A 25982-nucleotide genomic window follows, 5' to 3' on the forward strand; every position below is an offset into this window, starting at 1 on the left:
CCTACGTGTGCGAGCATGTGGGTGCATCTGCAAGTGGATCCAGATCTTCTTTCTTGTAGGATTATCTGTCGGTTTTCAAATCATAAAAGCACAGTTTCAAATCAAAATTCTGTTCTCTTTATCTCAATGTTTGCTGAAAGCCAGCTATTGCCTCTCTTTAACCTGTTCTTACAACTTACAAATTCCTTCCAAATCACCTGACGAAAGTAAAACAAACCACACAGAACAGATTTCCACCAAGCCAGCCCACGGTTAACAGATGGCTCTGTGTCATCTTAACTTTGATCACAGTATAACATGTGGTACTTTTTGCACAGAGCACAGAGTATAACTACCTCTTTTCATGAGGAGCTTTGACTTATACTTGTATGTAGCAATATTGCCCCTGTGTGGTGAAAGGAACAAAATATTCATCCAACCCAGCATTGTGTTTTAAATTACAAATCACAACAATAATACATTGAATTATTATGATAAACTAATTTATGTCTACTTTGTCTTGAAAATGCATTCCCTATAACACAGAATATCCATGACTTTATAAGCAACAGTCACAGTTCAGTAGAGAAACGTCCTCAGGTATTATTTCTGATGAGTTGTTAACATTCTAAAGCTCAGCTGATTAGCTCTGGGACTGTGTGGGTGTGGTTTGATCACATTTGATTGGCAGTGGCCTGGCAACATAAACAAACTGTCATCAGATTATGATTCAATACATGGCATCAGATTTTTACAACTGAGCTTCCAACCAGTGAGTTTTCTCACAATATGCACAGTATGAAGATCCCGTCTGTCCATTTGACTCAGGCGTTGCAGTGACAGTCAGCATGAACCAAAAATACTGAGGATCATCTCATTCAGCTGAAACGCTGGCATGTTATCCCCTTTGAAAGTTGCTATGGATAACATGCTAGCAAAGAGTTACTTACGTACGCATCCAGGAGACATTTATACAGTGCTTTTCTAGGCTTACCAACCACTAAAAGCATGGTGCAACACAAGCCAGTCACCCATTCAAACACACATCCATACACTGATGGTAGAGGCTACCATGCGAGGTGCAATCTGCTCATTGGGAGCAATAACCATTCACACAACCTTCTGTTTAGTGGATGACCAATCTACCCCCCGAGGCACAGCTGTCGCATTGGCATAGCGAGATCAACATTAGCATTTATTTGATGTCATGCTTCTGTCCAGCTGGCAAAGGTAAGTCCAGTCTAGTCTTAACTCCGTTTTGGTCTCCACCGACCCCTGAGGGAAGTATCTGGCTCTTTTTCTGCTCAATGCATACTAGAGACTGATGAGAGAGGAAGAGTCAACCAAGTAAAGCAGTAAAGCTGCAAGTTGTAAAACCAAAGTAATGAGTTGAAAAACGCTACAATGTTCCACAGAAATGAGGGTTCATTCTGTTAATTCTGTGTGAGTTTGTCACTATGGGTCACTCTTTTCACATTACACCTTGTCATTTCTTTCAATTGCTGACAAAAAAGTAGTCACTGGTGCAGTTTTAATTTTGCTTTGCACTGTTACAATACCTTACTTGATGTTAGACGGGTCACACACAGACACACAAGAGAACTAAGTGTCCCTGTGTCTTGGGTCTGTGGGCTCCTGTGGCCACTAGAGGGCCCCCAAGAGCTTGAAAGATCATTTATTTGTGATTTATATTGCCACAGTCACATTGACAATGGCAACAACACATGCAACCAATCACTAGGCTAACAGCTGTGGTCCACCCACACACTCACACAGACACACGCACACGCACACACACACACACACACACACACACACACACACACACACACACACACACACACACACACACACACCACCAACTACAAGGATTGTGTTCTCATTTGGAGAGTCTGTGTAACCTATCAGCCGTAGCGTTCCGCATCAAGTTCTACTGGCATCAAGTTGCACCGCAAATGTAAACAACTGACAAATTATTTCCTGTTAGCCAATGTTTTAAAGCCATGGCATGTCGTGAAGTTAAATACTTTTCATACTCACACACGATAAATCAATTTAAGTTAGCATGCCTGCTTAGATCAACTTTAAAGCTAGAAAACTATTACTGCTGCATCTAACATTCTAAGAAGCTGCCCCAAGGAGGGGCTGCAGTCCCGGTAGCCCCCCCACTTCCCATGCCTATCAAAAGGCATCCTCGAAAGGTTCAGTTGTTCACAAGCAAAGATGGAGCGAGGTTCACCACTTTGTGAAAGGAAATCACTACATGGGCTCAGGAACACTTAACACTGCTGTTGGTAAACACAGTTAATTTGCGAATGACTGCGAATGAGTTTTTCTATATAATTTAACAATTTATATAGTTTATAGTTTTATTTCATGTTCTTGGCCCCAGGTAAAGGAGGATATCCAAAGAAAATTGAATATATTTTTGCAAACTATGCTGTTCATTGTTATAAAAGGTAAAATGAGGTGGAGGAGTGCAATTGGACATTGCAATCTGGCTCTTGCTGGTGGCTGAGAGATAAACGTCACTGCAAATCGAGGCATCTTATCAGCTCTGATAAATGATGACACACACTGCCCGCCTCACCTTTGACCCTCCACATATTGTGCAACCCCATCGCCCCAAGATCAGATTGGTGTCAGTGTCAGATAGAGCACGGTGGTGCCGCAGTTATAAAACCGTATCATGGCCACAGCATGCTGAAAGCACTTCAGCTGCCCTCAAAGAGATCCAGAGAGCAAACTGTATGGATTACGGCTCCTGTCAGGAGGCAGTCTCTGTTATGTCTGAGATAAAGAACAGATAAAGAGGTGTTGGATAGCAATTCAAGACCAATTTCACATTTCTCACACATAAATAACAAACTGTGGTCTCGTAGTAAGACTGTGACCTTGATACAAACCAAGCTGCCACTTTGCATAAAGCGACACAAAGACATTGGTATAAATATGTGCACACGCGCTCACACTCTCTTGTTAAGCTGATTCAAGCAAAGATATCTTATCTTGCATTGATTCTTAAAGACATCTTTATGTCAAGACTCTTCACAGACAATTCTGTAAAAAAAAAAAAAAAAAAAAGTTTAAACTTAGGCCTACTAAAACCACTATGGACTTGCATTTGAGTCAACAAAATTTCTTCACTTGAACTTTGTTCCTTGATACGAAACCAGAGTGGAATCTTTCCACTGCATGCTCAAAATTAAGAAAAAAGAAAAAAAAAAACACCCTCAAGAAATGAACTGAAGAACAGCCCTCATCTCTGTCCCTGCTCCTCTCCATTTTCCCTCCATGCTAGTGCATTAGAGAGAGTAGCTGCTGAAGCTGCCTCGCTGGGAGGAAATGGGGATTGAAAACAAAAAAAAGTACAGCAGACTCTCTAAGTGCATCCAAGTCAGTGTGCACACATTTAATGCACAAACACACAAGCATGTACACAAACACATGGTTGTATGACATATCGAAAGGGTGTGTTCTCAACGCATACACACACACATACATGTACTCACTCTCTGTCCTGAGGGAATTATCAGGCGAACTATGTCCTTTGGTCCACACACACACACACACACACACACACACACACACACACACACACACACGCACACACACACACACACACACACAGTGTATATAAAGGGTTGGGCCCTTGAACTCTCTGTTGAAATCTCTCAGTGTGACAAACCAACCAACAAGCAAACTACACACCAGTCAAAAATGCCGGCAGATTACAATGGACGTTGGGAGATGGTGAGCAATGACAACTTTGAGGATGTCATGAAGGCCCTTGGTAAGTTGCCGTCTTACTGCCTACTTAATGCATAACGGCATCCAGTCGAAGGGGAGACTGTGGTTTGCAATGCTCATTAAAGATGCAGCCAAGTAGGGAGGGAGGCCTGAGCAGAAAATCTGGAAGGAGTGTGACAGAAAGAGTGAGAGACCAGCTATCTGTGTGCGGTGGTGGTGGGTGGGGGGTGGTGGGGGGGTTACTGTGGCACTGCTTCATTTCCTCATTGAGCTGCTGTCATACCAGGTTAACCTCCACTCTGTGAGTGGTTGCCGTCTGTTACCACGCCAAATAAATATTGATTCACTCCTTTCTGCATTTTCATCCTCCCGATCCGCAGCAAAGGAAGACAGATTCAGACCCTGGATCAGGCAGCAGGCCAGACGTCTTTTAAGAAAAAAAAGAGAAGGAGAGAGGGAGTGTGAGGGAGAGAGAGCCCAGCGCTGGGCTGTCCTTCTTTTGGCGTGTCATTGATCAGGCCTAGAAACACTTTCATTTTTCACAACTCTATCTGCAATTCATAAAACAACCCTGGTACACTCAGCTCACACAAAAATCCAGGAGATCCTGAGCCTGCTGCACCTCATTTCCATCGAGCGGAGAGGAAAATGACATCCTTATGGAAATGGGTCAAAAATATTATTTAGATGGGTAAATATAGGGGCCTCATCTGTAAGAGTGATGGGAGGAAATTGAATTTCACTTTAAGGCAAATGGGATATGAATATCTAAACGGTCGGGGTGGGTGGTTCACTTTGGTGGGCCCATTGCTGAACGGGGCGGAGGAATTCATTAAGGCCCATTCTGACTCAGAGCAAGGTCATTTTTAAAAGGTAAATGAGACTGTCAAAACGACCAGCAGGAGAGGAATCATAATAAGTGGCCTGCACTGTGCTGTCATGTGTGTCCGATGTGTGGTTTTGGTGTGTCTGTGCACATAGGTTTAGTTAAAAAAGTCAAACTACACCAAACCAGGATGGAAAAATTCTTTCCAAAGCTATAAAACTCCTGCCACTCACATTAAATCCCATTCATTCTTCTGTGTGTGTGTGTGTGTGTGTGTGTGTGTGTGTGTGTGTGTGTGTGTGTGTGTGTGTGTGTGTGTGTGTGTGTGTGTGTGTGCAGATATTGACTTTGCCACCAGAAAGATAGCCGCCCACCTGCATCAGACAAAAGTGATTGTCCAGAATGGAGACAAGTTCGAAACAAAGACCCTGAGCACCTTCAGAAACTATGAAGTCAACTTCACCATCGGACAGGAGTTTGAGGAGTGTACAAAGGGGCTGGACAACCGAAAGGTCATGGTGAGACAGCGTCCTGTGAAAGTGCTCTCAGTGACCGGTAGTTGTTGTAATTATGAGTGAAGGTTGCCATACACTGACAATAGTTAGAAAACACTACTTTTGAATAAGAACCAATACATGATTCTTGTTTGTGTGGTGATATCAGACACTGGTTACCTGGGATGGAGACAAGCTGGTGTGTGTTCAGAAGGGTGAGAAAGAAAACCGTGGCTGGAAACACTGGATTGAGGGAGACCTGCTACATCTGGTGAGAGAAAGTGTGACACATTGGCAGAGTTGTAAAAGGTTTGGCATATGTGCCAGGAAATGACTCCCTGTTATGTGATCACAGCTGCAGCAGCCTGGACATGTCAAACAGCAAACACCAGAAAAAAAAAAAAAAAAAGAAAAAAGAAAAAGAAAAAAACACTTTCCCCGTTTGTTAGATGAGACTGATTTGTGCCATATCTATGAAACAACAAAACAGATAATTAACCACTATCTAAAATACTTAGATGAAAGTACTTCCTGATTATGTAACTAAGAGATATTTGTTGCATCATGTTGAACTAAAAATCTAAAAGTTCATGTCTTCCCTTTCAGGAAATCACTGTGCTCGACAAAGTCTGCCACCAAGTGTTTAAAAAGGCCCAGTAAGAAGGGAAAGACTCCTATCTGCACAAAGCCGTCTGTCATGCGTTGCACATGGCTGTCTATTTATCTTGTAATTATGTAGACCTGTAATAAACTGATTTAATATCACTGTTCTTTTCTTAACTTGTGTTTTCTATTTGAGCATTTACCTAAAATTATAGAGAAAGTAGTTGTTTTTACATAGTAAGGCACATATTACGCCTCCTTTTCCATACTGAGTGTCACTCTGACCAGTCATATAATGAAAATATACATGCATACATGCAAGAAAATTTTACCTATATTTCAGTTTTTTCTAACATAAATATTACGTTTTGAATATTTGTACAAATTCAAGTAGAGAAAGTCTGATGATGCGCTGCAAAAAATGTCTCATATTCAACCTGACATTCTCTGAAGGATTTGTTTGACACAATTCCATTTGAATGCACATATGTCATATTCTCTGCATTTCCTTAGTAAACTGCGGGGATTCAGTCTCTCAGGTAAACTTTTTGGGCTGTTTTGGTGCTACACTGTGCAGTGTAGTACCAGCTCACCGGTACAACATGTTCTCCTTCTCTGCCGGATCTTGAGCGGCTCCCACAGGAAGAGCTGGAGGATCCACGTCGCCAAAAGATGCCAATTAGTTTTAACCGGAAAGTGGGCGTGTTGTCTTCAAAATAAAAGCGATACATTTACGTCAATGAGACTGAAGGATCATATGAAATTTTTAAATATTTATATAGACTGCTATCAAATCAAAGCATGGTGTATATACTATACATGACAAGTATACATGCATATACTCTACATAAAGGACTAAGTAGCTTTTTACATTGACAATACAAAATTTATTACATGCCTCCCACGCACGCTTGCAATATTTATGTCAGTTTGAGTAATTATTGTACAACATTGATCTTCTTGGAACTGTGTATATTGAAATCCTACTTCGTCATTAATTTTCCTGTTTAGTGGTGAAATCGTATTTCTAATATCCATCCATCTATCTATTATCTATACCGCCTATCCCTTTCGGGGTTGCGGGGGGCTGGAGCCTATCCCAGCTACAATGGGCGAGAGGCGGGGTACACCCTGAACCGGTCGCCAGCCGATTGCAGGGCGTATTTCTAATACTGGATTCAAATTTGTTTCAGTCCACTACTGCAGTCCTTCTGTGTTGTCTTAATTTAATTCAGCTGGCTTCGTTATCCGGAGCCCGAACAGCTTCGAGCTTTATTGTGGAAATCAATACCGGAAGTTATTTTGTTTTTATTCTTGCACGCTTGCTTCCAAAACTTCGTGAGTGGTTCGGCAGCAGAGACGCGGCCGCAGCAGCAGGGAGGCCGGCCTCTTCACTGAACAGCGTCGCACAGACTCACTGACGTGGAAACATGGTAGGCGGAACAGACAAACTAAATACTTTATCAGAACTTTGTTGATGTGTTTGTTGCTGTTTGCCAGCTGTTTAGTCAGGGGAGCGCGACACAGTGCTCGTGCAACAACTATGCATACACTTAAACAAACGAATGGAAAACAGGCAAACACACAACATACATGCAGCAGCCATATGCAACATCTGAATCCAAAAATTGGATATTTTATGAACAAGGTTGGAGCCAGTACAGAAAACGATCATTTTTACATACAACAAAGTTTTTACATTTGCTTAAGGAGACATTTTTTAACATACATTCATCTCATTACTAGTAGATAAATGAAAGGCTGCGAATTTGCATTGACATGACAAGACTTGAGGGACTCAGCCAGTCTGGAGCAGTCATGCTTGTAAAATGTGGAATGGCAAGTACCAACAGACACACCCCCTCCATAGCCTCCTCCAAAACCTGAAATACAGCAGTACGTAATATGCTATTAAAAATGTTTCTGCCTCACAGGATTTAAGTCACTGAATTGAAAGTGTCTTCAATGCATAACATGCCATCTATGGAATATTTCAAATACAGGCTGCTGATTGTCTGCTGAGCGGGTGTTTTTCCAAGCCTCTGTCAAAGAGCATCACCAGAGACTGATGCTGATTAATATCTTTAACTGTAATAAATCTTTTTTTTGTTGTTGTTTTTTATACTATATGTTATAGCCTCTGCGGTTGGACATCAAGCGTAAGCTGACAGCCCGGTCAGACCGGGTGAAGAGTGTGGATCTGCACCCCACTGAGCCGTGGATGATGGTTAGCCTCTACAGCGGCACGGTGGTGGTCTGGAACCACGAGACACAGGTCACTATCAGTCAGTTACACAGTCGTCCTAATCACTTGTGTCATCAGTTGCCTTTGGGTCTTGCCTTCACGCACACAATCCCTCCATATCTCTTCATCTAAGCTTTTGTCTTATACTGTTGATCTGTTTTGGATTCTGTGTGCGCAGGTGATGGTCAAAACCTTTGAGCTGTGCGACCTGCCTGTCAGAGTGGCCAAGTTTGTGGCCAGGAAGCACTGGGTCATTGCTGGAGCAGTGAGTATCATAACTCACAGGAGTGTGAATGTGTGTGTTAAAGTTACAGTCCACAGCGGTCTGCTTCAAAGTCAGTTTGATAAGAAATTGAATGTTTAAATGTCCTCATAATGAGAATTTTAGAAATAAATATCCATCTCTTTCCAGTATTTCAAGTCAGTTCTGTTCAGTCTATATCTATCTGTATCCATAGCCGTCTGTGCTCTGCTTCCCTTGTCAAACTCTCGCTCTGTCTCCAGGACGACATGGTGATCCGTGTGTTCAATTATAACACCCTGGAGCGCGTTCACATGTTTGAGGCTCACGCTGACTACATCCGCTGTATCGCTGTCCACCCCACACAGTCCTACATCCTCACCAGCAGTGGTAGGAAAGACGCGCTCACACGAACACTAAAGGTTCACATTTCAGATGTTTTACCTGACTTTGTGCTGGTGGTGGATGGAAAACTTTCAGTATAGCATATTCCTCGCTTTCTCATCATTGTGCTTTATTTGTGCGCTTTCAGACGACATGTTGATCAAGCTGTGGGACTGGGACAGAAAGTGGTCGTGTAGTCAAGTGTTTGAGGGGCACACTCACTATGTCATGGCGATTGTCATCAACCCCAAAGACAACAACCAGTTTGCCAGCGCCTCTCTGGACAGAACCATTAAGGTAAGCAGACACACACGCAAACGTCTGTAAGAGCATTCAACGACGACCACTAACAAAACCACCTCTGTGAGGTAGAAGATTCCGGTCACCTGGAGCGTGGCCTCATTTGCTCATACAATCTACAAAATGACAATGATACACTGATATTTACCATTCTCCATTCTCATATCATGTGAAATATGTCAGCTGTCGTTGGTTGCTCCCAGTCAGAGACACTCTCCCATACACACTCTCCTCCTGTGTGTCTCCACTCTGCTTGTTGGTCTGTAGGTGTGGCAGCTGGGCTCCAAGACCCCCAACTTCACTCTGGAGGGCCACGAGAAGGGAGTGAACTGTGTTGATTACTACAAAGGAGGAGACAAGCCTTACCTCATATCAGGGGCTGACGACCGTCTGGTCAAGATCTGGGATTATCAGGTAGGAGAACTGCTACAAACCTCCAGTTTATCCTGATGAGGGGATTTGTTTTCTCACCTCAAACACTTTATCCAAGTAACTGTGTACTTTAAATGTTTCAGAAGTGAACAGGCAACTCAGATGCTGGATGTTATCATCTTGCTAAACAAGCATTGCACAGTCTGTTCTCATTCCCAGAGCATCAAATACAAATGCTTTTTATGCCTCTGGGCGCCTCATACAGACACACTGGTATCCTTTAGCATCTATATGAGGCATACTGGGCTTTCAGCTAACTCACTGTAAACCCGTCGCTGGGATGAGGTGTTGGATGGTCGGAGCAGTTGCTTTCAAACCTGGTTAATGTTTTGGTTTGCTATAGGCACTGGTTTCACTTTTGGTTTCTCACAGGAAACATGAGCCCTGGTCTCTTGGGTGAATGTTAAGTGTTTGTTTGACCCATCCAACCATCCCACCTTCCTTCATCTGCAAACCGTCTACGTCACCTTGCTCTGAGTGTCCAGTATTGCCGTGGTTGGGTTAACAGTGGAGTTAGTTGAAAGCCCGGTGCGTCTCATACTGACACAAAGGAACCCCTCAACCGAGAAACAAAGCATCGGTATTTGATGCCCTGGGAATGAGAACGGGCTGACTGTTCCCAGTGAAATGGAGAATAGAAAACATAATGGAAGGTGAATAAATTAAATAGGTAGAATCCACTTTTAACATTAAGTAGTAAAATAGCAGCTGTGAGCTGTCACATAAAGTTGTTTGTTTTTTAGATTTGACACGAGGGATTTTGCTAACTACTGACGAGTAAGCGAGGGTAGTAGCATTTAATCAACTATCGAACTAGTCATGCACATCCCTGTTAGAAGCTACAGAATTCTCAGTACCATGTCCCTATTTTATCATCCTGTCACTCTTTTTAGTTCTTATGTCATCAGCCCACTGCTCTTCACACTCAGCAAACACAGATTCTCTGATGAGAGGAGTAGTGATCTTAGTCATTAGTCTTTTGACCCTGAGCCAATCATTTACTTATCCCAAATAGAAGTCTTTCTTGGCAGCCCTCTTTCTTCAGTATTAAGTAAATGTTCCCATAACGAATGTTTCCGTGTCCTTATCTACCAGAACAAAACCTGTGTTCAGACCCTGGAGGGTCACGCCCAGAATGTGACCTGCGTCAGTTTCCATCCTGAGCTGCCAATCATCCTCACCGGCTCTGAGGATGGTAGGTTGCGTATTTGAAATTAATACTCCAATATATTAAATATTGTGGAACATTTCAAACCTCTTTTTTTGTTCCTTAGGGACCGTTCGAGTGTGGCACTCTAACACCTACCGACTCGAAAACACGCTCAACTATGGCATGGAGAGGGTGTGGTGTATATGTGGCCAGCCTGGCTCCAACAGTGTGGCTTTGGGCTATGATGAAGGCACCATCATCATCAAGGTGTGCTGTGCTGTTCTAAAGCTGTCGATATTTCCAGCACCACATACTAGCTGTTTTCCCTAATTCCTCACGTAGATGTAGATTATTATTACAAATGGCCAGTTCTAAAGAATATAAAGATCTTACCGTGTTTAAAGTGAAATGAAAGGTGTAAACATGTAGCAGTAGGCTGATATGAAAATGCTCGAATTTAATGCATTTTAGAACAGTTATCAGAGAGGCAAGCCCCTCTTTTTGAGGACAGCGGCTAGGAACTACACGAAATAGGAAATAATGTCAGTAATCTCTTGTGAACAGAAAATTGAATTTTAACATTCAAATTTACACTGTGAACAAATCTCCAGAGAAAATAGAGGCTATGACCTCTGTATCCTCAATAGCAGCTATGGGCAGTCAAATAATACACCCTTAAGTGGAGTATATTATGTAGCAGCTTGTGTAGGCTGAAGGAACACTTGCTGACCTCTAATATGAAAGTGATGCCTCCTCCTTTTCACCAGCAGTTTCCTCATCCCTGCACTCCTCTGTCTCCCTTCTCTTTTTTCCAATCTTGCACCTCACCCCCCTCTCTCCTCTCCCTCCCTGTCTCAGCTTGGTCGGGAGGAGCCGGCCATATCTATGGACTCCAGTGGGAAGGTCATGTGGGCTCGCCACTCCGAGGTGCAGCAGGCCAACCTGAAGGCCATGGGAGAGACTGAGATCAGGGATGGAGAGAGGCTGCCGCTGGGTGTCAAAGACATGGGCAGCTGTGAGATCTACCCCCAGACCATCCAACACAGCCCCAATGGGAGGTGAGGCGGCAGTGGTTTGTGGATGGATAGAGTGGTGATGTTAAAATAGAGAAGTACACAGTAAAATTTTGTAAAACAATTGACACAGATTGCTGGTTTGTGTTGTTGTGTTGACTGCTTACTTGCGTGCTGTGTTGTGTCTTCGTGTATCTGCAGGTTTGTAGTGGTGTGTGGAGATGGGGAGTATATCATCTACACCGCCATGGCCCTGAGGAACAAGAGCTTTGGCTCAGCTCAGGAGTTTGTCTGGGCACATGACTCCTCACAGTAAGTCCTAAACACCTTCAGGGAATAGTTCAACCTTTTGGGACTTATTCGATTTCTTATAGAGGGTAAGGTGAGAAGATTGATTCGACTCTCAGGTCTGTATCCTAAATGTGAGGCCAGAGCCAGTAGGCCATTAGCTTAGCTTAGCATAAAGGAGTGAACAGCTGGCCTGAAGTTCATAAATTTGGCCACCAGCTCACTAATAAGCACATTATCTTGTTTGTTTAATCCATACCACACCTGTAGTGTTACATGGAGTTCAGAGGTGGGACTAGTTTTTGACTGGACTGTTAAACCATAAGTTTTCGTCTATACGTTAAATGTGTTTGTGTAAGGATCAAACAAACAAGCTATAACAGCTCTTAAGCGAATAAATGTATTTCCCAAAATGTGAAATATATATAAGAAGAGGAACTACCTTCACTCTGTGATGTGGTCTGGTACATTGTATTTAGGTGTTTACATTGTTTCCATAGGTATGCCACCAGGGAAGGCAACAATATGGTCAAAATATTTAAGAACTTTAAAGAGAAGAAGGCTTTTAAACCGGACTTTGGGGCTGAAGGTGAGCTTCATTTCCTATTTTGTTGTTTGACCTGATAGTTTTTTGTGTGTGTGGATATGAGTATGCATGTGTGCATGTCTGGGTGTAACACGTAGCATACGTCTGTCCCACAGGTATCTTTGGTGGCATCTTACTGGGAGTGAGGTCAAACAGTGGTCTGGCCTTCTGTGACTGGGAGAGCACAGACCTGATCCGCCGTATCGAGATCCAACCTAAACATGTGAGTTGTATTGTTGTGGCTCTTACATCTCCAGCAGTCTTTCTATTGTCCTCTTAATTAATGTCTTGTCTTCGTGTCTTAAGATCTTCTGGTCAGACTCAGGGGAGCTTGTGTGTATCGCTACAGATGAGTCTTTCTTTGTGCTGCGCTATCTGCCAGAGAGAGTTGCAGCGGCCCAGGAGTCCAAGAAAGAGAAGACAGACGACGGGATCGAGGACGCCTTCGAGGTCTGAGGCCTGTCGTAGTGTACTTCCTGAAAGACTGTGCAGGGGTTTCATTTGCAGAGCTCAATCTCCAGAAACACATGATGACAAGCAGAAAAAAGAATGTTTCTTTAGGGACTGCGTGTTCGTTTTTACTAACATTGTCGCCAGCCAATAATGTTTTCATTCTTAACAAAAACAGTTGATTTATAGTCTCATGTTTGAAGACATTTCAGCAATTCATTTCAATGATTATTTGTGTCTTTCTCTTTACCTCCTGCCGACCAGGTGCTGGGGGAGGTCCCAGAGGTGGTGAAGACAGGCCTTTGGGTGGGAGACTGCTTCATCTACACCAGCTCTCTGAACAGACTAAACTACTATGTTGGAGGAGAGATCATCACCATTGCTCACCTGGACAGGTACGCTGCATGCATACATGTAAATGTGCAAAGATGTACCAGCAAACCTAATTCAGAAAATATGGCAGCAGGACAAAACAAATGTGTCCCAGCACTCTCCTGTCAGCAGTGTTCCAGCTATGTCCCTGACATGCTGGAAAAGCTAATCTGTAAATTAGAAACACCATGAACAGTCCTCAGAGGAGTGCCTTAAAATTGGTCTTTCTCATGTGTAGGACCGCATATCTGCTGGGCTACATCCCCAAGGACGATCGTCTGTACCTCGGAGACAAGGAGCTGAATGTCATCAGTTACTCCCTGCTGCTGTCAGTGCTGGAGTACCAGACAGCTGTCATGAGGAGGGACTTCACCACGGCCGACAAGATTCTACCCACAATTCCCAAGGAGCAGAGGATCAGGGTAGCCCACTTTTTGGAGAAACAGGTATGTTTGCACTGCAACTTTTGTGCAGCTCAGTGCTTTTCTTTCTGTTTGAACTGACAGTAAATTCAGGATTTGGATGAATGTATAATTTACAGAACATCAGGCAGCCAGATGGAGTAAACATCTGGGCAGAATTCTGGTGTGTTTCTTTTAAAATGTTTTTATTATGGGAATGGCTTTGCTTCTCACGCAGTCTCTTTTACCATTTCACTTTTTCACATTCACATAGTTTCTCATATCCAGTCTTCCACTGTTGGCCACTGTTTGCTTCTTACATAAAAACAGATGACAGAGCAGAATATATGGAATGAGCATGTGAATAACTGTGTTTCGTGTGTTGCGCAGGGCTTCAGACAGCAGGCGCTGGCTGTGTCCACTGACCCAGAACACAAGTTTGATCTGGCTCTGCAGCTTGGAGAGGTCAACATAGCCTACCAACTGGCCTTGGAGGCAGAGGTCAGAGCACACATACATACACACAAAAACAAGACAAAAGCCCAGACCCATACTGCATACTAACTCCACGCAGTGTACTGCCTAGTAATCGTTATACACTGTTTTAGCTTTTAGTATTCAAAAATATCAACATATTTAAATACCAATTTACTCTGACATGTCAATTGAACTGCAACTTTGGAAAGCTAATGCTAGTTAAACTCCTCGACTTCCTTTTTGCATTGCATTGTGGGAGAATATAGCATACTCACAAATCAACCGAACATACTGTGTGCACATACTAGAAATGCTAAAAAAACATATCTGTATTTAGGGAGAGTGCTTTGAGCTAAACGCTAACGTCTGCATGCTAACATGCTCACAATGGCAATGCTAACATGCAGACGTTAAGCAGGTTTACCATGTTCACCATCATCGTGACCCCATAAACACCTGGTATTAGAATGCGATCTGCACACATTATCTGGATTAGGAGAAACATGTTAGCACAAGGTCGGAATGTGATCAGAGTGATCAGGTTATTGAACAGAACTGTGTGAAAACGGAGAGCAACACAGATCCCATTTTAATGCCAGGTATAAATGGGGTGTGTGAGTCACAACCCTGGCCTCTCATACCCAGTAAGTGCTTCTCAGTGTATTGTTGAGATCCATGCTTTTCCTCCTGTGATAATCCTCTCTCCTGTCTCCTTGGCACCTTGGCTTGGGGGGGTTCTAGTCCGAGCAGAAATGGAAGCAGTTGGCAGAGCTCGCGACGACAAAGTGCCAGTTTAGCTTGGCCCAGGAGTGTCTGCACCAAGCTCAGGATTATGGGGGATTATTGCTGTTGGCCACCGCCTCGGGCAACGCTGACATGGTGGGCAGATTGGCTGAGGGTGCAGAGAGAGATGGCAAGACCAACGTGGCCTTTCTCACCTACTTCCTGCAGGGAAGGTGGGTGGAAGAAGAGGAGGGGCGGGGAAAGAGCTATGTTTGAATCCAAATTTCATGAAACGTGTTCATATATATTTATACGTTTTTATTTGTGTCATCCGCACTTTTTTGTGTTTGCCCAGGTTGGAAAAATGTCTGGACCTTCTCATCAAAACAGATCGGTTGCCAGAGGCTGCGTTTCTGGCAAGAACCTATCTGCCCAGCCATGTGTCAAGGTAAAGTTGTTTCTTTTGAGCACACAGCATACGACTCAGTATTGTGCTCCAGTGTGTTGTCTGTGACTGTATGCATGCATGCATTAATCTTATATCCATACATGTCCTGCTGAACCTTTGAATATACCAGCGTGCCTGTAATTTAGAATAAATACATGTTTTTGTTTCCCATAGGGCAACAAATTTACAAAGTACAAATCAAAATCTGTGATACTATTCCTGAAAGTTTTGAGGATGGGGATGTCTATATCTGTGTGTGTATTTACATTATGCATCACTGGTGAGCTGCATATGCTTTCCTTCCTCCAGGGTGGTGAGGCTGTGGAAGGAGAGTTTGTCCAAGGTCAACCAGAAGGCAGCAGATGCTCTGGCTGACCCCATCCAGTACAGCAACCTGTTCCCTGGCCTCCAGCAAGCCCTGCTGGCTGAGCAGTACCTGAAGGAGACTCACGCCAGGGTCAGGCCTGCTGCAGAATACCCACTCATCATGGTCAGCGGAAGAAAACTTCGAGAAGTGATTTTTATCATAAATGATGCACTGAACTTTTTAGTTTACAAATTTATTTTGGTTTAGTATTCATCATTCTTGTGTGAGATGACATTTTGTCTCTATTTTTCAGCCAAATGAGGACCGTAATGTTCTGGAGGAATCTGCAGATTTTGGGCCAAAAGGAGAGCTCAGTGAGCCAGAGGTGAGGACCAGAACTTGCACCTCTACGTGATTTGTCATATCAAGATGTCGCTCCTTTAACTTACCCTGTGACCAAAAATATAAGTTTATGTCATTACTGAATGAATGTCTGAATGAGAAATAGCTACTGGAAGATTTTTCCCTTCGATGGTGGCTGGAAAGAAGTCTCATATGTACATTCCAACAATTCTTGGCTTTGAGGAGATCCCTTCCGAGCATGGTTCTGTTGTACAACGGCAGGAGACAAAAGAAGAGTTCAACCAAAGCTAATGTGAGGCCTCAGCAGTCTCAGTTAGACAAATCAAGTGGGCATCTATCTGAAGTTCAACTGTTCATTCCTGTGCTTCAGCCACAACTCACCAGGGCAGTTCTGGTGTAAAAAGGCTGTTACTTTGGAAGATCCCCACTTGTTTTGTCTACCTCAGACTGCTGAAGCACCATATTAGTTACTGCTGAACTTCAGAATGAATGTTTGCATGAAAAGAGGACTGTGGATTTTGTCGTTTTGGCAGAATATGGCAGGAATAGAACATAATATCCGTAAGTATGTTGTTTATTAGTGTGTAATCACCTGATAATAAGAATAGGTCTTTTTGTTACCATAGAATGAGCTCTTTATATCTTGGAAAGGGAGGAGTGAGGTGAAGGGCATTCGGTTGGTTGCAATCTGCACCCTCACCACTAGATGCCACAAAATCCTACATGCTGGTCCTTAAAGTAGGATTTTGAATGCTGGACTGTTTCACTCAAAATATTACTGGGTTAAAAATTGACTCGGGATGGGTCAGTATAGCACTGACACGTTGAAGGGCTTGTTTAATACAGTGGCCCAACGGTAATACAAAACACCTAACACTGGGTTAAAACAACACATTGGTACTGGGTTACCAGTATTGCACCAGTGCTGTATTGATCCATGCTGGTTCCATTTTTAACCCAGGTTTTTGTGGTGTAATGGAGCATTCTTCCATTCCTGTACGTGTACTTTTACTTAAGGAAAACATCCAAATGCTGCTTCCACCATTGACTGTTTCAGTGTATAAATAGGCTTATGAGTGTTGTATTAAGGTAGATCTGTGAACCTATCCTTTAAAACAGATTAGAAATCTGCAGGAAGTGGTGAAGAGCGTGAATGAACCAGTCATGGCAACAGCAGTGACAGAGGCTCCACTTGCATCAACAGCAGTAGTGGAGGAGGAACTCATTCCAATAAAACAGGAGATTAGTGATCCTGTTTCAACAACTGAAGAAGAATTCATCCCAACAGCAGCATCCCCTCTGTGTGCTCCAGTAACAGAAGAGCATGTTGAAGCAAAACAAGCGGAATCTGTGTCTTCTGAGGAGGACACCATCACTAAATCAGAGGAGGCTTCAGTCTACGTAGAGGAAGAGTTGTTGGAGTCCACCACAGAGATCACCCCCACAGAGTCAGAGATGGTACAGTCCAATCCCTTGGAAGATGTCAGATCACCAGCGGAGACAGATGTTCTGGAAATTTCTCCAGCAACTGATGCTTTACCTACTGCCTCTGAAACATCTCCAAGTGAGGCAACACCTGAAACCACCGTGGCAACAGAAGAAACACCAAGTGAGACAAGAACCGCAGCAACAGAGGATTTCCAAGTCAACACTGGTCTGACAGTTGATACAGATATAACAGAATCTATAGAAACTGGGGAAATTTCTGTTCATGAAGAAGTGGAGGCGAGTATCATCTCCTCAGAAGCACCAACCATCATAGATGCAGCAGCAGAGGAGACTCATGCTAATGAGGAAGTTGCTTCAGAAACAGCACCATTACCCATAGCAGTGGAGGAGCTCATCTCCTTTGAAGACACACCCAGTCCAGCGCTGGATGCGCCTGTTCAGGTCCAAACTTTTCCAGATTTGGGCCTCGATCCACTGCTAGACCCACTTGAAGACACAGTATTGATGCCAGTCGCAGCACAAGAACCAGAACAAGGGGAGCAAACCGCAGCGCTCCAGGCAAAGCCAGAGCACAACCTGGAGCCTGCTGCACCTCTGCAGGCTGAGCCAGAGGTTTCATCCCCAGCAGCAGCTCCTGCAGAGGGCACTTTAGCAGAGCAGGAGGCAGGTCCTGAGGGAGCCGAGGAGCCAGCAGAGGACCTCGAGGCAGATCTGAATGACGAGGTAAGCGTCAGGTTTTTAATCCTATGGCAATAAATTCTAATATTGCCATGATTATGGAATCAGATCTATTTGGTAATACAGTGAAGAATTGTATGTAGCCATGAACTTTTATTTTTCACCCACACATTTTTTTTCTGCCTGTAGGTCCTGAATGATCTGGATCTGGACAATTTTGACCTGGAAGATATCGACACCACAGATGTCAACCTGGATGAGGATTTCTTGAGTGAATAGGAAGAGAAATCTTTCACGAGCCAAACTTTTCTGTTTTTTCTTGGACCAAAGAACACAAAGGGCTGTTTTCCAGGACAGTGATAAGCTGTCCACAGACTCAAGTGCCTTGTCTGCTTTGAGTACATTTGTGGTACTGTAGGAATAAATAGTCAAATAGTATATCTCCAGGAGAGCAGGTTTAACCTCAGCCATAGCCTTGATTAACAGACTGTGTTTAAACCTTATCTGACCAAACCATGGCCTGGTGGCCTTCTGTGGTTAAAGTAATCAAGGGTAGATTGAAAGGACAAAAATGTGCTAAAGGGGAAACTGGGATAAGAAACATAAAGGAGTGTGAGTGTGTTTGGTGAAAAACAGGATACACTCCAGCCAAAGTATGCAGCTGAGACTTTCGTTGGTGAACATTTGCTATTCAAACAGTACTGCAAGCATCATGTCAGTGTTTGTGTGTTTGAGTTCTTTCATCAGTTCACAGTGAAAGTGCATGTTTTGACTGGTGCAGTGCTTCAGCAGCTGACTGCGATGTGCAGAAGGGCTGCAGTGGTATGAGACTTCCATGGTACGATAATCGTCACAGAAAATGGTGTCTCAGAAAGTTTCATGAAAACAGGATGTTTGTGTTTGAACACATGCTGTATTGTAATTTCAGAAAATATGTCCTGACACATATGACACTCAATAAATGAAATATTTTCCAAGTAACACTAATACTCACTCATCTTCATGGTATAACTGTCAACTTCCATCCCGTGTTATACCATAACCCTGGCACACCGCTGCAGCCCTAATGCTCACTGTCATGGGAAATAATGAAGAATTACTCTCAGAGCCTCTTCTTCCTCTTACCTCATACAGTATAACACCACTGTAGATCAGGGTGTTATCCATTTCATTCTTGAAGTGAAATTGAATTTCTTTCATTTAACATTCCTGCTCGACTTTACCTTGGAACAGTATTTTTGAGTTTCTATCTGGGACAAGGCTACCTGTGTCCATTTGATTACACTCAGTGTCTTTATTACCTCTGTCCTGTTGATGTCCTTATAGTTTGGTGCATATTTACTTCTCATTCTGCTGCTTTCAGTTTATCAGAAAAACTGATAGGAAATCTACAGCATGTTTGTCAAAGGTGCCTAACGTGTATGATTGTGTTTGGGTGGTACTGTGTATCTGGACCTGAGAAGTGCATTATATCAATAAAGTCTTCCACGTTATCCAGGCCTCCAGTTATTCTACTCCAACAACACGTCACACAAGTACAAAGATCTTTATTTTGTTTTGTACATTATTTGACTTCCATCAGGTCTGACTCAGAGGCCACAATGAAATACACATATAGACAATAAGGGCATTTTACTAGAACTTCTTCCCATGGATAAATAACAAACTTGTGCACCTTACAACCCTTTTCAAGGTTAATTCTTCAAGTCCATTGACGTGAAGTGTACACAACATATTGCTCTTCAACCCAAACAGTGAAAAAACAAAGCTGTAGTACTATTTTCAGTCCGTTCCTCTGGTTTCCTCATTGTGGATGAATTTATATATTTCTATCTAGGAGTGATGCAGTCAGGCAGCAGAGCTCTTAGCAGCCATCTGCTCATATGCCTGCACGGCCAGCTCGATGTAGCCCGCCCTCTGGGACTCCTTCCGGGCATAGATCTGGAGGGACAAGGGTCAGAGGTCAGCGTAATGGAGGAGAGAAAAGTCACCCCAATTACTTAGAGGTTGGGGCGATGTGGAAAAAAAAATGTTCTAGAGGTACAATGACAGTATTAATCGTTTTGGTGGCGGACTAATAAAATACAGCTAAGTATGTGCTCAATCAAGCGTGACTAAATGGGAGGCCTTGCATGATAGTGACTGCAGCAGACAGACACACACCCGTGTCTCCTGCCGCTAACCTTTCACATTAAATGGCTGTCATTCTCAATGTCCCTCCCCACTGCTTCAAGGCCGACGGGATGTGAGGGCTAATAAGACGTGATGTGTCCCGGACTTGGCCCCACAGTTCCCACGCTGGAGACAAACCCAAACCTCTCGCATGGGAAACCTTAGATGAGACGGCCTTGACTTGACCTCTCGACAGCTACACTGACTCCTGATTTACTCAAATACCCGAGGGACACAATTTATATGACCTGGACAATTTCTGGATCAAATGGCAATACATAACATACACAGAGAAAAGAGATGAGAAGTGTAGAATGGAGGTAAGAATCAGCAGATTTCCTCTCAAGGTTGAGTGGTCTCACCTTCAGCAGGTCGGGGCCTGTGGCCTGCTGGTTGGCAGCTTCCTGGGCTGACTCACTGTGTGGGTGGACCATGTGGAACAGAGACACGAGGCTCACGGCATCCTGGAACCTAGAAAAAACACACACACACGTGCATACACACACAGGGGGCTTAGGTCACAGCTCTTTGCTGGCAGGTACAGTGGCTGGTGTGACCTAATTTGAAATCAGGCTAAAGTGATATTCAAAAGATATTCTGGTTAATCTCATATCTGGATTCATCACACACAAACTCACAGCTCTTTCTTCAGCATGTCCACTATAAGCCCATCGACCCGGCGGGCGTTGAGCAGGTACCAGGTCATGCCTCCAAAATGTCTGGTGGAGCGCAGCAGCTCGTATTTGCCATGCTTGTCCAGGTCCTCATAGGTGGCTACATGTACCTAAACACAAGGCACACACTTTAGATATGATCCTAACATCACCGAGTGTTGTAGTTACTCAGCACAATGCTCTTCAGATTAAATTCAGAATCAACACTTGTCTCCATTTTACACTCCATATCAAGTGACCGAAGGAAAATATAGAAACTGACTGTGGACATTTCATGGTTTAACAGGATATATACAGTCTACTTCAGTGCAGTTGGTGATCAGGTCAAAATAACAGAAAAAAATCAGTGCCATCTTACCCTGATGTATTCTGGAGAGTCTGGTTCAAATTGGACCAGACACAGGCTCAACACGTCCCCATGACGGTCCTGGGAAAACAACATCTAACAGAGAGACATGTAGAAATGTGAAAAGCCTCCCGACTCTCACTGGACACCCTGCACAGGTGTTTTCACTTATTTTGACTGATTAGACTCTTCTGCACTTTCAAGAACTACTTGGCAGGTGATTGAATGAACCACCCATTTATCGCCATCTACCACAAGCCAACTTCAACCAATAAGTGCAACGAAGAGCGAGTCGTGTTGTGTGATCTCGCAAATCAAGCTGCCTTCAAGGTCATATTTTACCCCCTAATATAGGAATCAGTATTAACTGCTGGGCTCTAGGTCTTCACAGGCAGACGTTAAGTTCCACTGTTTTTACTTTCATCCTAGTCTTTCTGTCGCCACAGGTACGACAGTCATCTCAGATCTGCCCAGTATAAATGAAGGAGGCAATAAGAAGGCAGGAATCACACTTCTCCTACCCTGAGGTTCTCCTCCTTGAAGATGAGAGGTGCTGTGATTTTGCGTCCCTCCTTGGGGAAGTAGACCTGAATTAGCCGGTCTCTCTCGTCCCAGGTTGCTTTCCTAAGGGTCCCGTTGGGCTCCCGTACCACAATGAACCTCTCCTAGAGGAAAAACAAGCCAAACACGGGGTAAATAGGGATACATTTGCCTTGAGCCTGAACTGTCTTATTCAAGTAACATCTGTCAGCCTGTCAATCTTTGGCTAACATTAATGTTAAAGCTACCCTGATTCATTAATTGCACTGTGGCGTGCATCAACAAATCACCCATCGAACCCCCAGTTTCGCACAAAATAAAACACCACGTGCCTACCCTGTGTGGGATGCCGTACGTGATGTCTGTGAAAACGTATTTGGCTGTGTCCATGCCATCCAGGATCTTGTCCTCACACAGGACATCGCTGATGGGCTTCCTCTCCGGCAGGATGGGGGGCATCTGAAGCAGCTTCTTTGCCTGCTCCTTAGCTAACTCTGTCGCCTGGGAACACACACAAGAGATTGATGAAATGAAATGAAACCAATGAAACAGGTTCTTCCCTATCCTGTGAGTGTGTGTTTGAGAGGTTATAATGGTGTATTTGAAGGGCACCTGCTCCAGTTGCTCATCAGTCATGAGTACGTATGTGGGCGGCTTCAGCTCCTGTTTAAGGGGTCGTAACACTTTCTGCAGGTCCAGGCCTGTTATCCTGGTGAGGATGTCCTGAACAGCTGGATCTGTGAACTGGGGCTTTGCACTGTCCGAGAGGGCTGGAGAGCAAGTTACATTAGTTAATCACTTGCACAAATTAGAGGTCAGTGAACAAAAGCACTTAGTTTACTATCTAATGTTCGTTACCTACAGTGTATGGTCCAGAAAAGAGCTATAACAAGTTAGCTTTACAAAAGATCCAATAAATGTTTTTGCCTAATTTGCAGTAAAAGAGCCCAGACCAGACTCTTTACAAATATTATCATGTTTGACTGCAAGGTTGAAGCTGTAACAGTAGCTGGATTATCATAGGACCTTTCAACACTCATGCAGCGTTTTTCCTCAATGCGACATGCAATCTATACAAATACCTTACAGAATACATTTGACCGTAAATCCTGTAAAAATCTTTTTTTAGTTGAAATTAACGCTTTTAAGGTTAACACTGTGGTTAGTTAGCCCCAGACTTGATGACAAAGATGGTGGCACTTCACTAGCTTACCTTACCTAACTAACGTTATAGGAATGCCGAATTAATACAACTACTGTAATTACTTGCAAAAGATGTCAAATATTGTTCTATGTGGTCTACATTTTTGTCAGTAGGTGAGGCAACCTTAACCTGGACGATTTGTTAAGGGAGTTTGACACCAGCACGGAAAGCGTCGAGGCTAGCGAAACACGCTGCAAGGTCAGTGTTACAGTTAAGAAATTAAGCCAATAACAATTAAATTCATAGTATTAAAACACACCGTTATCTTGTGCTCCACTACATAGCGTCCTAACGTCACATTTGACCAACATTTGCTTGCTCCTTTGAACATTTTTCACCCGAGAGTAGCTCCGAAATAAGCACCGTGCTGTACCGAGCGCCGCCATGTTTGTTATTACCTCATCGAGGGGATCTGACCTTTCACCTTTCGGCTCAACAGCCAAGCAGTGATGGGATATGTAGTCTGTTTTCGTGTCTATGCATAGCCTAACGTTTCATTTGTTTATTTGTCCTTTCCGCGGCCTATCACAGACAATTTATCAACAGAGTCACAGACAAAATAAGCAGAACAAGAAGCAACAGGCGCTAGTTTTTCAGTGCCGCTCTGCATTCTTATCTGGGGCCTTTTTATTTGTTTGCTTTTTTTTGTTTGTTTTGTTTCGTTTTTTTTTTTGAATACATGGTTCTTTAACAACATAAGAAAAACAAACATTTTCTAACCCTAACCCTATAAAATAAAAAAAGTTCAAAGACACATAACACAGAAAAAGAACAGAAGGTAACTGTAAAATAACAACAGATATGTATTGAAGTCCCATTATGATATTTGATCTTTCAAAAGTACTAATTAAGTATGACTCTGTTTGGGACAGGTTCCTGCATTTCTTTGGCCCTTTGAACTCACTCAGAGTGAGCTAATAGTTTAGTATGACGATTCAAAATTGCAAAACTGATGTGCTGTGTTGATCACTAGGTGGCACTATACTACCAAATATCCTGAAAGCCTGCAACGTCTGCACAAGCACAAGCCTTTGCCCCTTACTGTGGGTGAGGACAGTTTAAGATAATGTTCATTTGTGCATGTTCTGTGTTTATATCAGCCTCTTTTGTCTACCTCCTTCATGGCTCAACTCAGTGTAGCCTACACACATTCCTAACTTGTCATTACATTGTGTTCTTGAATTGCCTGATAACTTTAAAAACTGTCTGGACGATAAGAACTGTGCTAAGAGGTTAAACACTAAGGAAACACTCAAAATACACTTGCAATCAAATGCATCATAATTTTTTTTTTTTTTTTTTTTGGTAGGTTTGTTTCATTTTGTTTTTGTTTTTACTGATTTTCTTTCACTGACTTTACTCCTAATATATTTTAATGATGGGTGAATTCTGCACTTTAACAAGAGACTCATTCAGAAAAAACATTTTATTTGACATTTGGTTAAAATGATTAGTTGATTTTTTTTTCTGATTTCTGAAATAAAGAAGACAAGCATTCAAATAATGAAGACATATGTCAGGGGAGAGGATGCAAACATGCACGCGCACCGCGCACACACAATGTTTTGTATCTATGCACAAAAGATACATTATTATTATGTCCACTACATTAGTGCATCACTGAAGTGGTCTGGATCTGCTTAAAAACTGATGACAAACCAGAAACTGACAGCATTGCAGGTAAAACAGTGGAGATACTGCCAACTGTTGTGTGGCTTTGCGGCCTTTATGTGCTCTCAAAGCTTTAGCAGTGAGTCAGACACTGACTCATGAAATTGAAATGTGCTTTAGAGTCCCATCCAGCCTTGACTAAAGCAATGTCCATCAGCAAATGAAGAAAAGCTGAGGATGAGGATTAGATTCTGTTGCTCAAGCACATTTTTCTCATTAATACGAAGAGGTTCATATACTGACCATAAAAGTTAAAGAAAATTACGTTTTAAACCTTCTTTGTCTTAATTTTATCCTTAAAGTCCTGAAATTGAATGACAACCAGCCAGACGGCAGCACGTCCACATCTCCCTCTCATCTAACTGCTGAGAGTCAAACTGGTCAAAACTTTTTTTTCTGGGTTTAAGCATTTAAAAAAAAAAAAAAAAAACATCTGTCAACCAGAGTTGGTGGAATTTTGGCACAGCATGATTTTTTTTTTTTTTTTTTTTTTCTGTTTTAGAAATCAAATCATTACTTCTGTTATTAGTAGAACTAAGTGGAACGTATTGTTGAATTGTTTTGTAAAGTACCGTTTTTCTATATGTATATTGATGTAGACAGTCAGAGTGCAAACACTACTAAGATATCCTCCTCCAGTGGAGATCAAACTAGTCTGTTACATACGGTCACAGCGGAAGAGACAAAAAAAATCTATTTCAGTGAAAGTAAACATGATTTTAGTTTGGACTTGCATGTTCTAATATGTCATTAAAATTCTAGCAATATTACATATTTTATATAGAATATCATTAATTATCATACAGTATGATATATTATTGTCAGCAAGTCCCCAAAACCAACAAACCAGCAGAACTGTCTGACTTACCTCTGTGCTCCAAACCCATTTGTTCCCAGTGAAGAAGTAGAAAAGGGGCTGCAAATATATAATATACAATATATAATATAAATACTTCTTTAAAAAAAAAAAAAAAAACTAAATAATTTCCTAAACAGCTGGAAACTGCAGTTTTTAGCAAATATTTCTCAAAGAGGAGTGAAATATGTATCTATTTATTTCAGTTGTGGATTTAATGTGCTAGTATTTACAACAGCAGGACAACGTATATGGGAAGAAATAAAATAAATCAGGCTTTGATACACAGACAGTATTTATAAGATCATTTCATCATTGTATGTATCTTTTCAGTGGGACTTTTTGACAATAATGTAAATATGTCACCAGACCTCCCCAGAAAAAGCATGCATGAACACAAGCGTGCACCTTCACTAATGTTGTGACGATGAGGAACTTTAGAATAAAGCCTTTTTCTCATTTTAGATCATCATGTGGGGATTATGAGCTCACATGACGCCATCTCTCAGTGTTTCTGTCTGGTCTTGCTCTCTCTCTCCCACAGCATACAGTACAATAAT

The 25982-nt window shown here is 42.6% G+C and overlaps 3 protein-coding genes across 3 annotated transcripts; 2 read left to right on the top strand and 1 right to left on the bottom strand.

The window, feature by feature from the left end:
- Positions 1 to 3667: 3667 nt before the first annotated feature.
- On the top strand, positions 3668 to 5782 carry LOC139336518 (retinol-binding protein 2-like). The gene is made up of 4 exons (XM_070970651.1): positions 3668 to 3772; positions 4895 to 5073; positions 5219 to 5320; positions 5656 to 5782. Exons 1-4 carry the CDS (start codon positions 3700 to 3702, stop codon positions 5707 to 5709), a joined length of 408 nt encoding a protein of 135 aa, XP_070826752.1. The 5' UTR covers positions 3668 to 3699; the 3' UTR covers positions 5710 to 5782.
- A 1243-nt stretch (positions 5783 to 7025) lies between these two features.
- LOC139336287 (coatomer subunit beta'-like) lies at positions 7026 to 18789 on the top strand. The gene is made up of 22 exons (XM_070970335.1): positions 7026 to 7085; positions 7790 to 7927; positions 8076 to 8162; positions 8402 to 8528; positions 8671 to 8819; positions 9090 to 9236; positions 10350 to 10449; positions 10529 to 10671; positions 11263 to 11462; positions 11619 to 11729; positions 12206 to 12294; positions 12408 to 12514; positions 12598 to 12741; positions 13006 to 13136; positions 13352 to 13559; positions 13905 to 14015; positions 14733 to 14947; positions 15070 to 15162; positions 15472 to 15652; positions 15783 to 15854; positions 16952 to 18004; positions 18149 to 18789. Exons 1-22 carry the CDS (start codon positions 7083 to 7085, stop codon positions 18236 to 18238), a joined length of 3699 nt encoding a protein of 1232 aa, XP_070826436.1. The 5' UTR covers positions 7026 to 7082; the 3' UTR covers positions 18239 to 18789.
- Positions 18790 to 19487: 698 nt separating this feature from the next.
- Positions 19488 to 23285, bottom strand: mrps22 (mitochondrial ribosomal protein S22). The gene is made up of 8 exons (XM_070970617.1): positions 23155 to 23285; positions 22304 to 22461; positions 22028 to 22192; positions 21673 to 21816; positions 21164 to 21247; positions 20770 to 20915; positions 20494 to 20602; positions 19488 to 19900 (listed from the first exon to the last, which is right to left on the bottom strand). The coding sequence occupies exons 1-8, from the start codon at positions 23279 to 23281 to the stop codon at positions 19808 to 19810; spliced, it is 1026 nt and encodes a 341-aa protein (XP_070826718.1). The 5' UTR covers positions 23282 to 23285; the 3' UTR covers positions 19488 to 19807.
- Positions 23286 to 25982: the final 2697 nt, after the last annotated feature.

The sequence above is a fragment of the Chaetodon trifascialis genome, chromosome 9 (genome assembly GCF_039877785.1).
Source record: "Chaetodon trifascialis isolate fChaTrf1 chromosome 9, fChaTrf1.hap1, whole genome shotgun sequence".
Classification (NCBI taxonomy): domain Eukaryota; kingdom Metazoa; phylum Chordata; class Actinopteri; order Chaetodontiformes; family Chaetodontidae; genus Chaetodon; species Chaetodon trifascialis.

What these genes read in the sequence shown, in the direction of transcription:
- LOC139336518 (XM_070970651.1), top strand. Translation starts at nt 3,700, where the DNA reads ATGCCGGCAGATTACAATGGACGTTGGGAGATGGTGAGCAATGACAAC. An exon ending in GGATGTCATGAAGGCCCTTG is followed by an intron (nt 3,773 to 4,894) that starts GTAAGTTGCCGT and finishes GTGTGTGTGCAG; the next exon opens with ATATTGACTTTGCCACCAGA. An exon ending in AGGGAGACCTGCTACATCTG is followed by an intron (nt 5,321 to 5,655) that starts GTGAGAGAAAGT and finishes CTTCCCTTTCAG; the next exon opens with GAAATCACTGTGCTCGACAA.
- LOC139336287 (XM_070970335.1), top strand. An exon ending in TCGAGATCCAACCTAAACAT is followed by an intron (nt 12,515 to 12,597) that starts GTGAGTTGTATT and finishes TCGTGTCTTAAG; the next exon opens with ATCTTCTGGTCAGACTCAGG. An exon ending in ACCATTGCTCACCTGGACAG is followed by an intron (nt 13,137 to 13,351) that starts GTACGCTGCATG and finishes TCTCATGTGTAG; the next exon opens with GACCGCATATCTGCTGGGCT.
- mrps22 (XM_070970617.1), bottom strand. Translation starts at nt 23,281, where the DNA reads ATGGCGGCGCTCGGTACAGCACGGTGCTTATTTCGGAGCTACTCTCGG. An exon ending in TAGTGGAGCACAAGATAACG is followed by an intron (nt 22,462 to 23,154) that starts GTGTGTTTTAAT and finishes CTTGCTCTCCAG; the next exon opens with CCCTCTCGGACAGTGCAAAG. An exon ending in TCAAGGAGGAGAACCTCAGG is followed by an intron (nt 21,248 to 21,672) that starts GTAGGAGAAGTG and finishes TCTCTCTGTTAG; the next exon opens with ATGTTGTTTTCCCAGGACCG.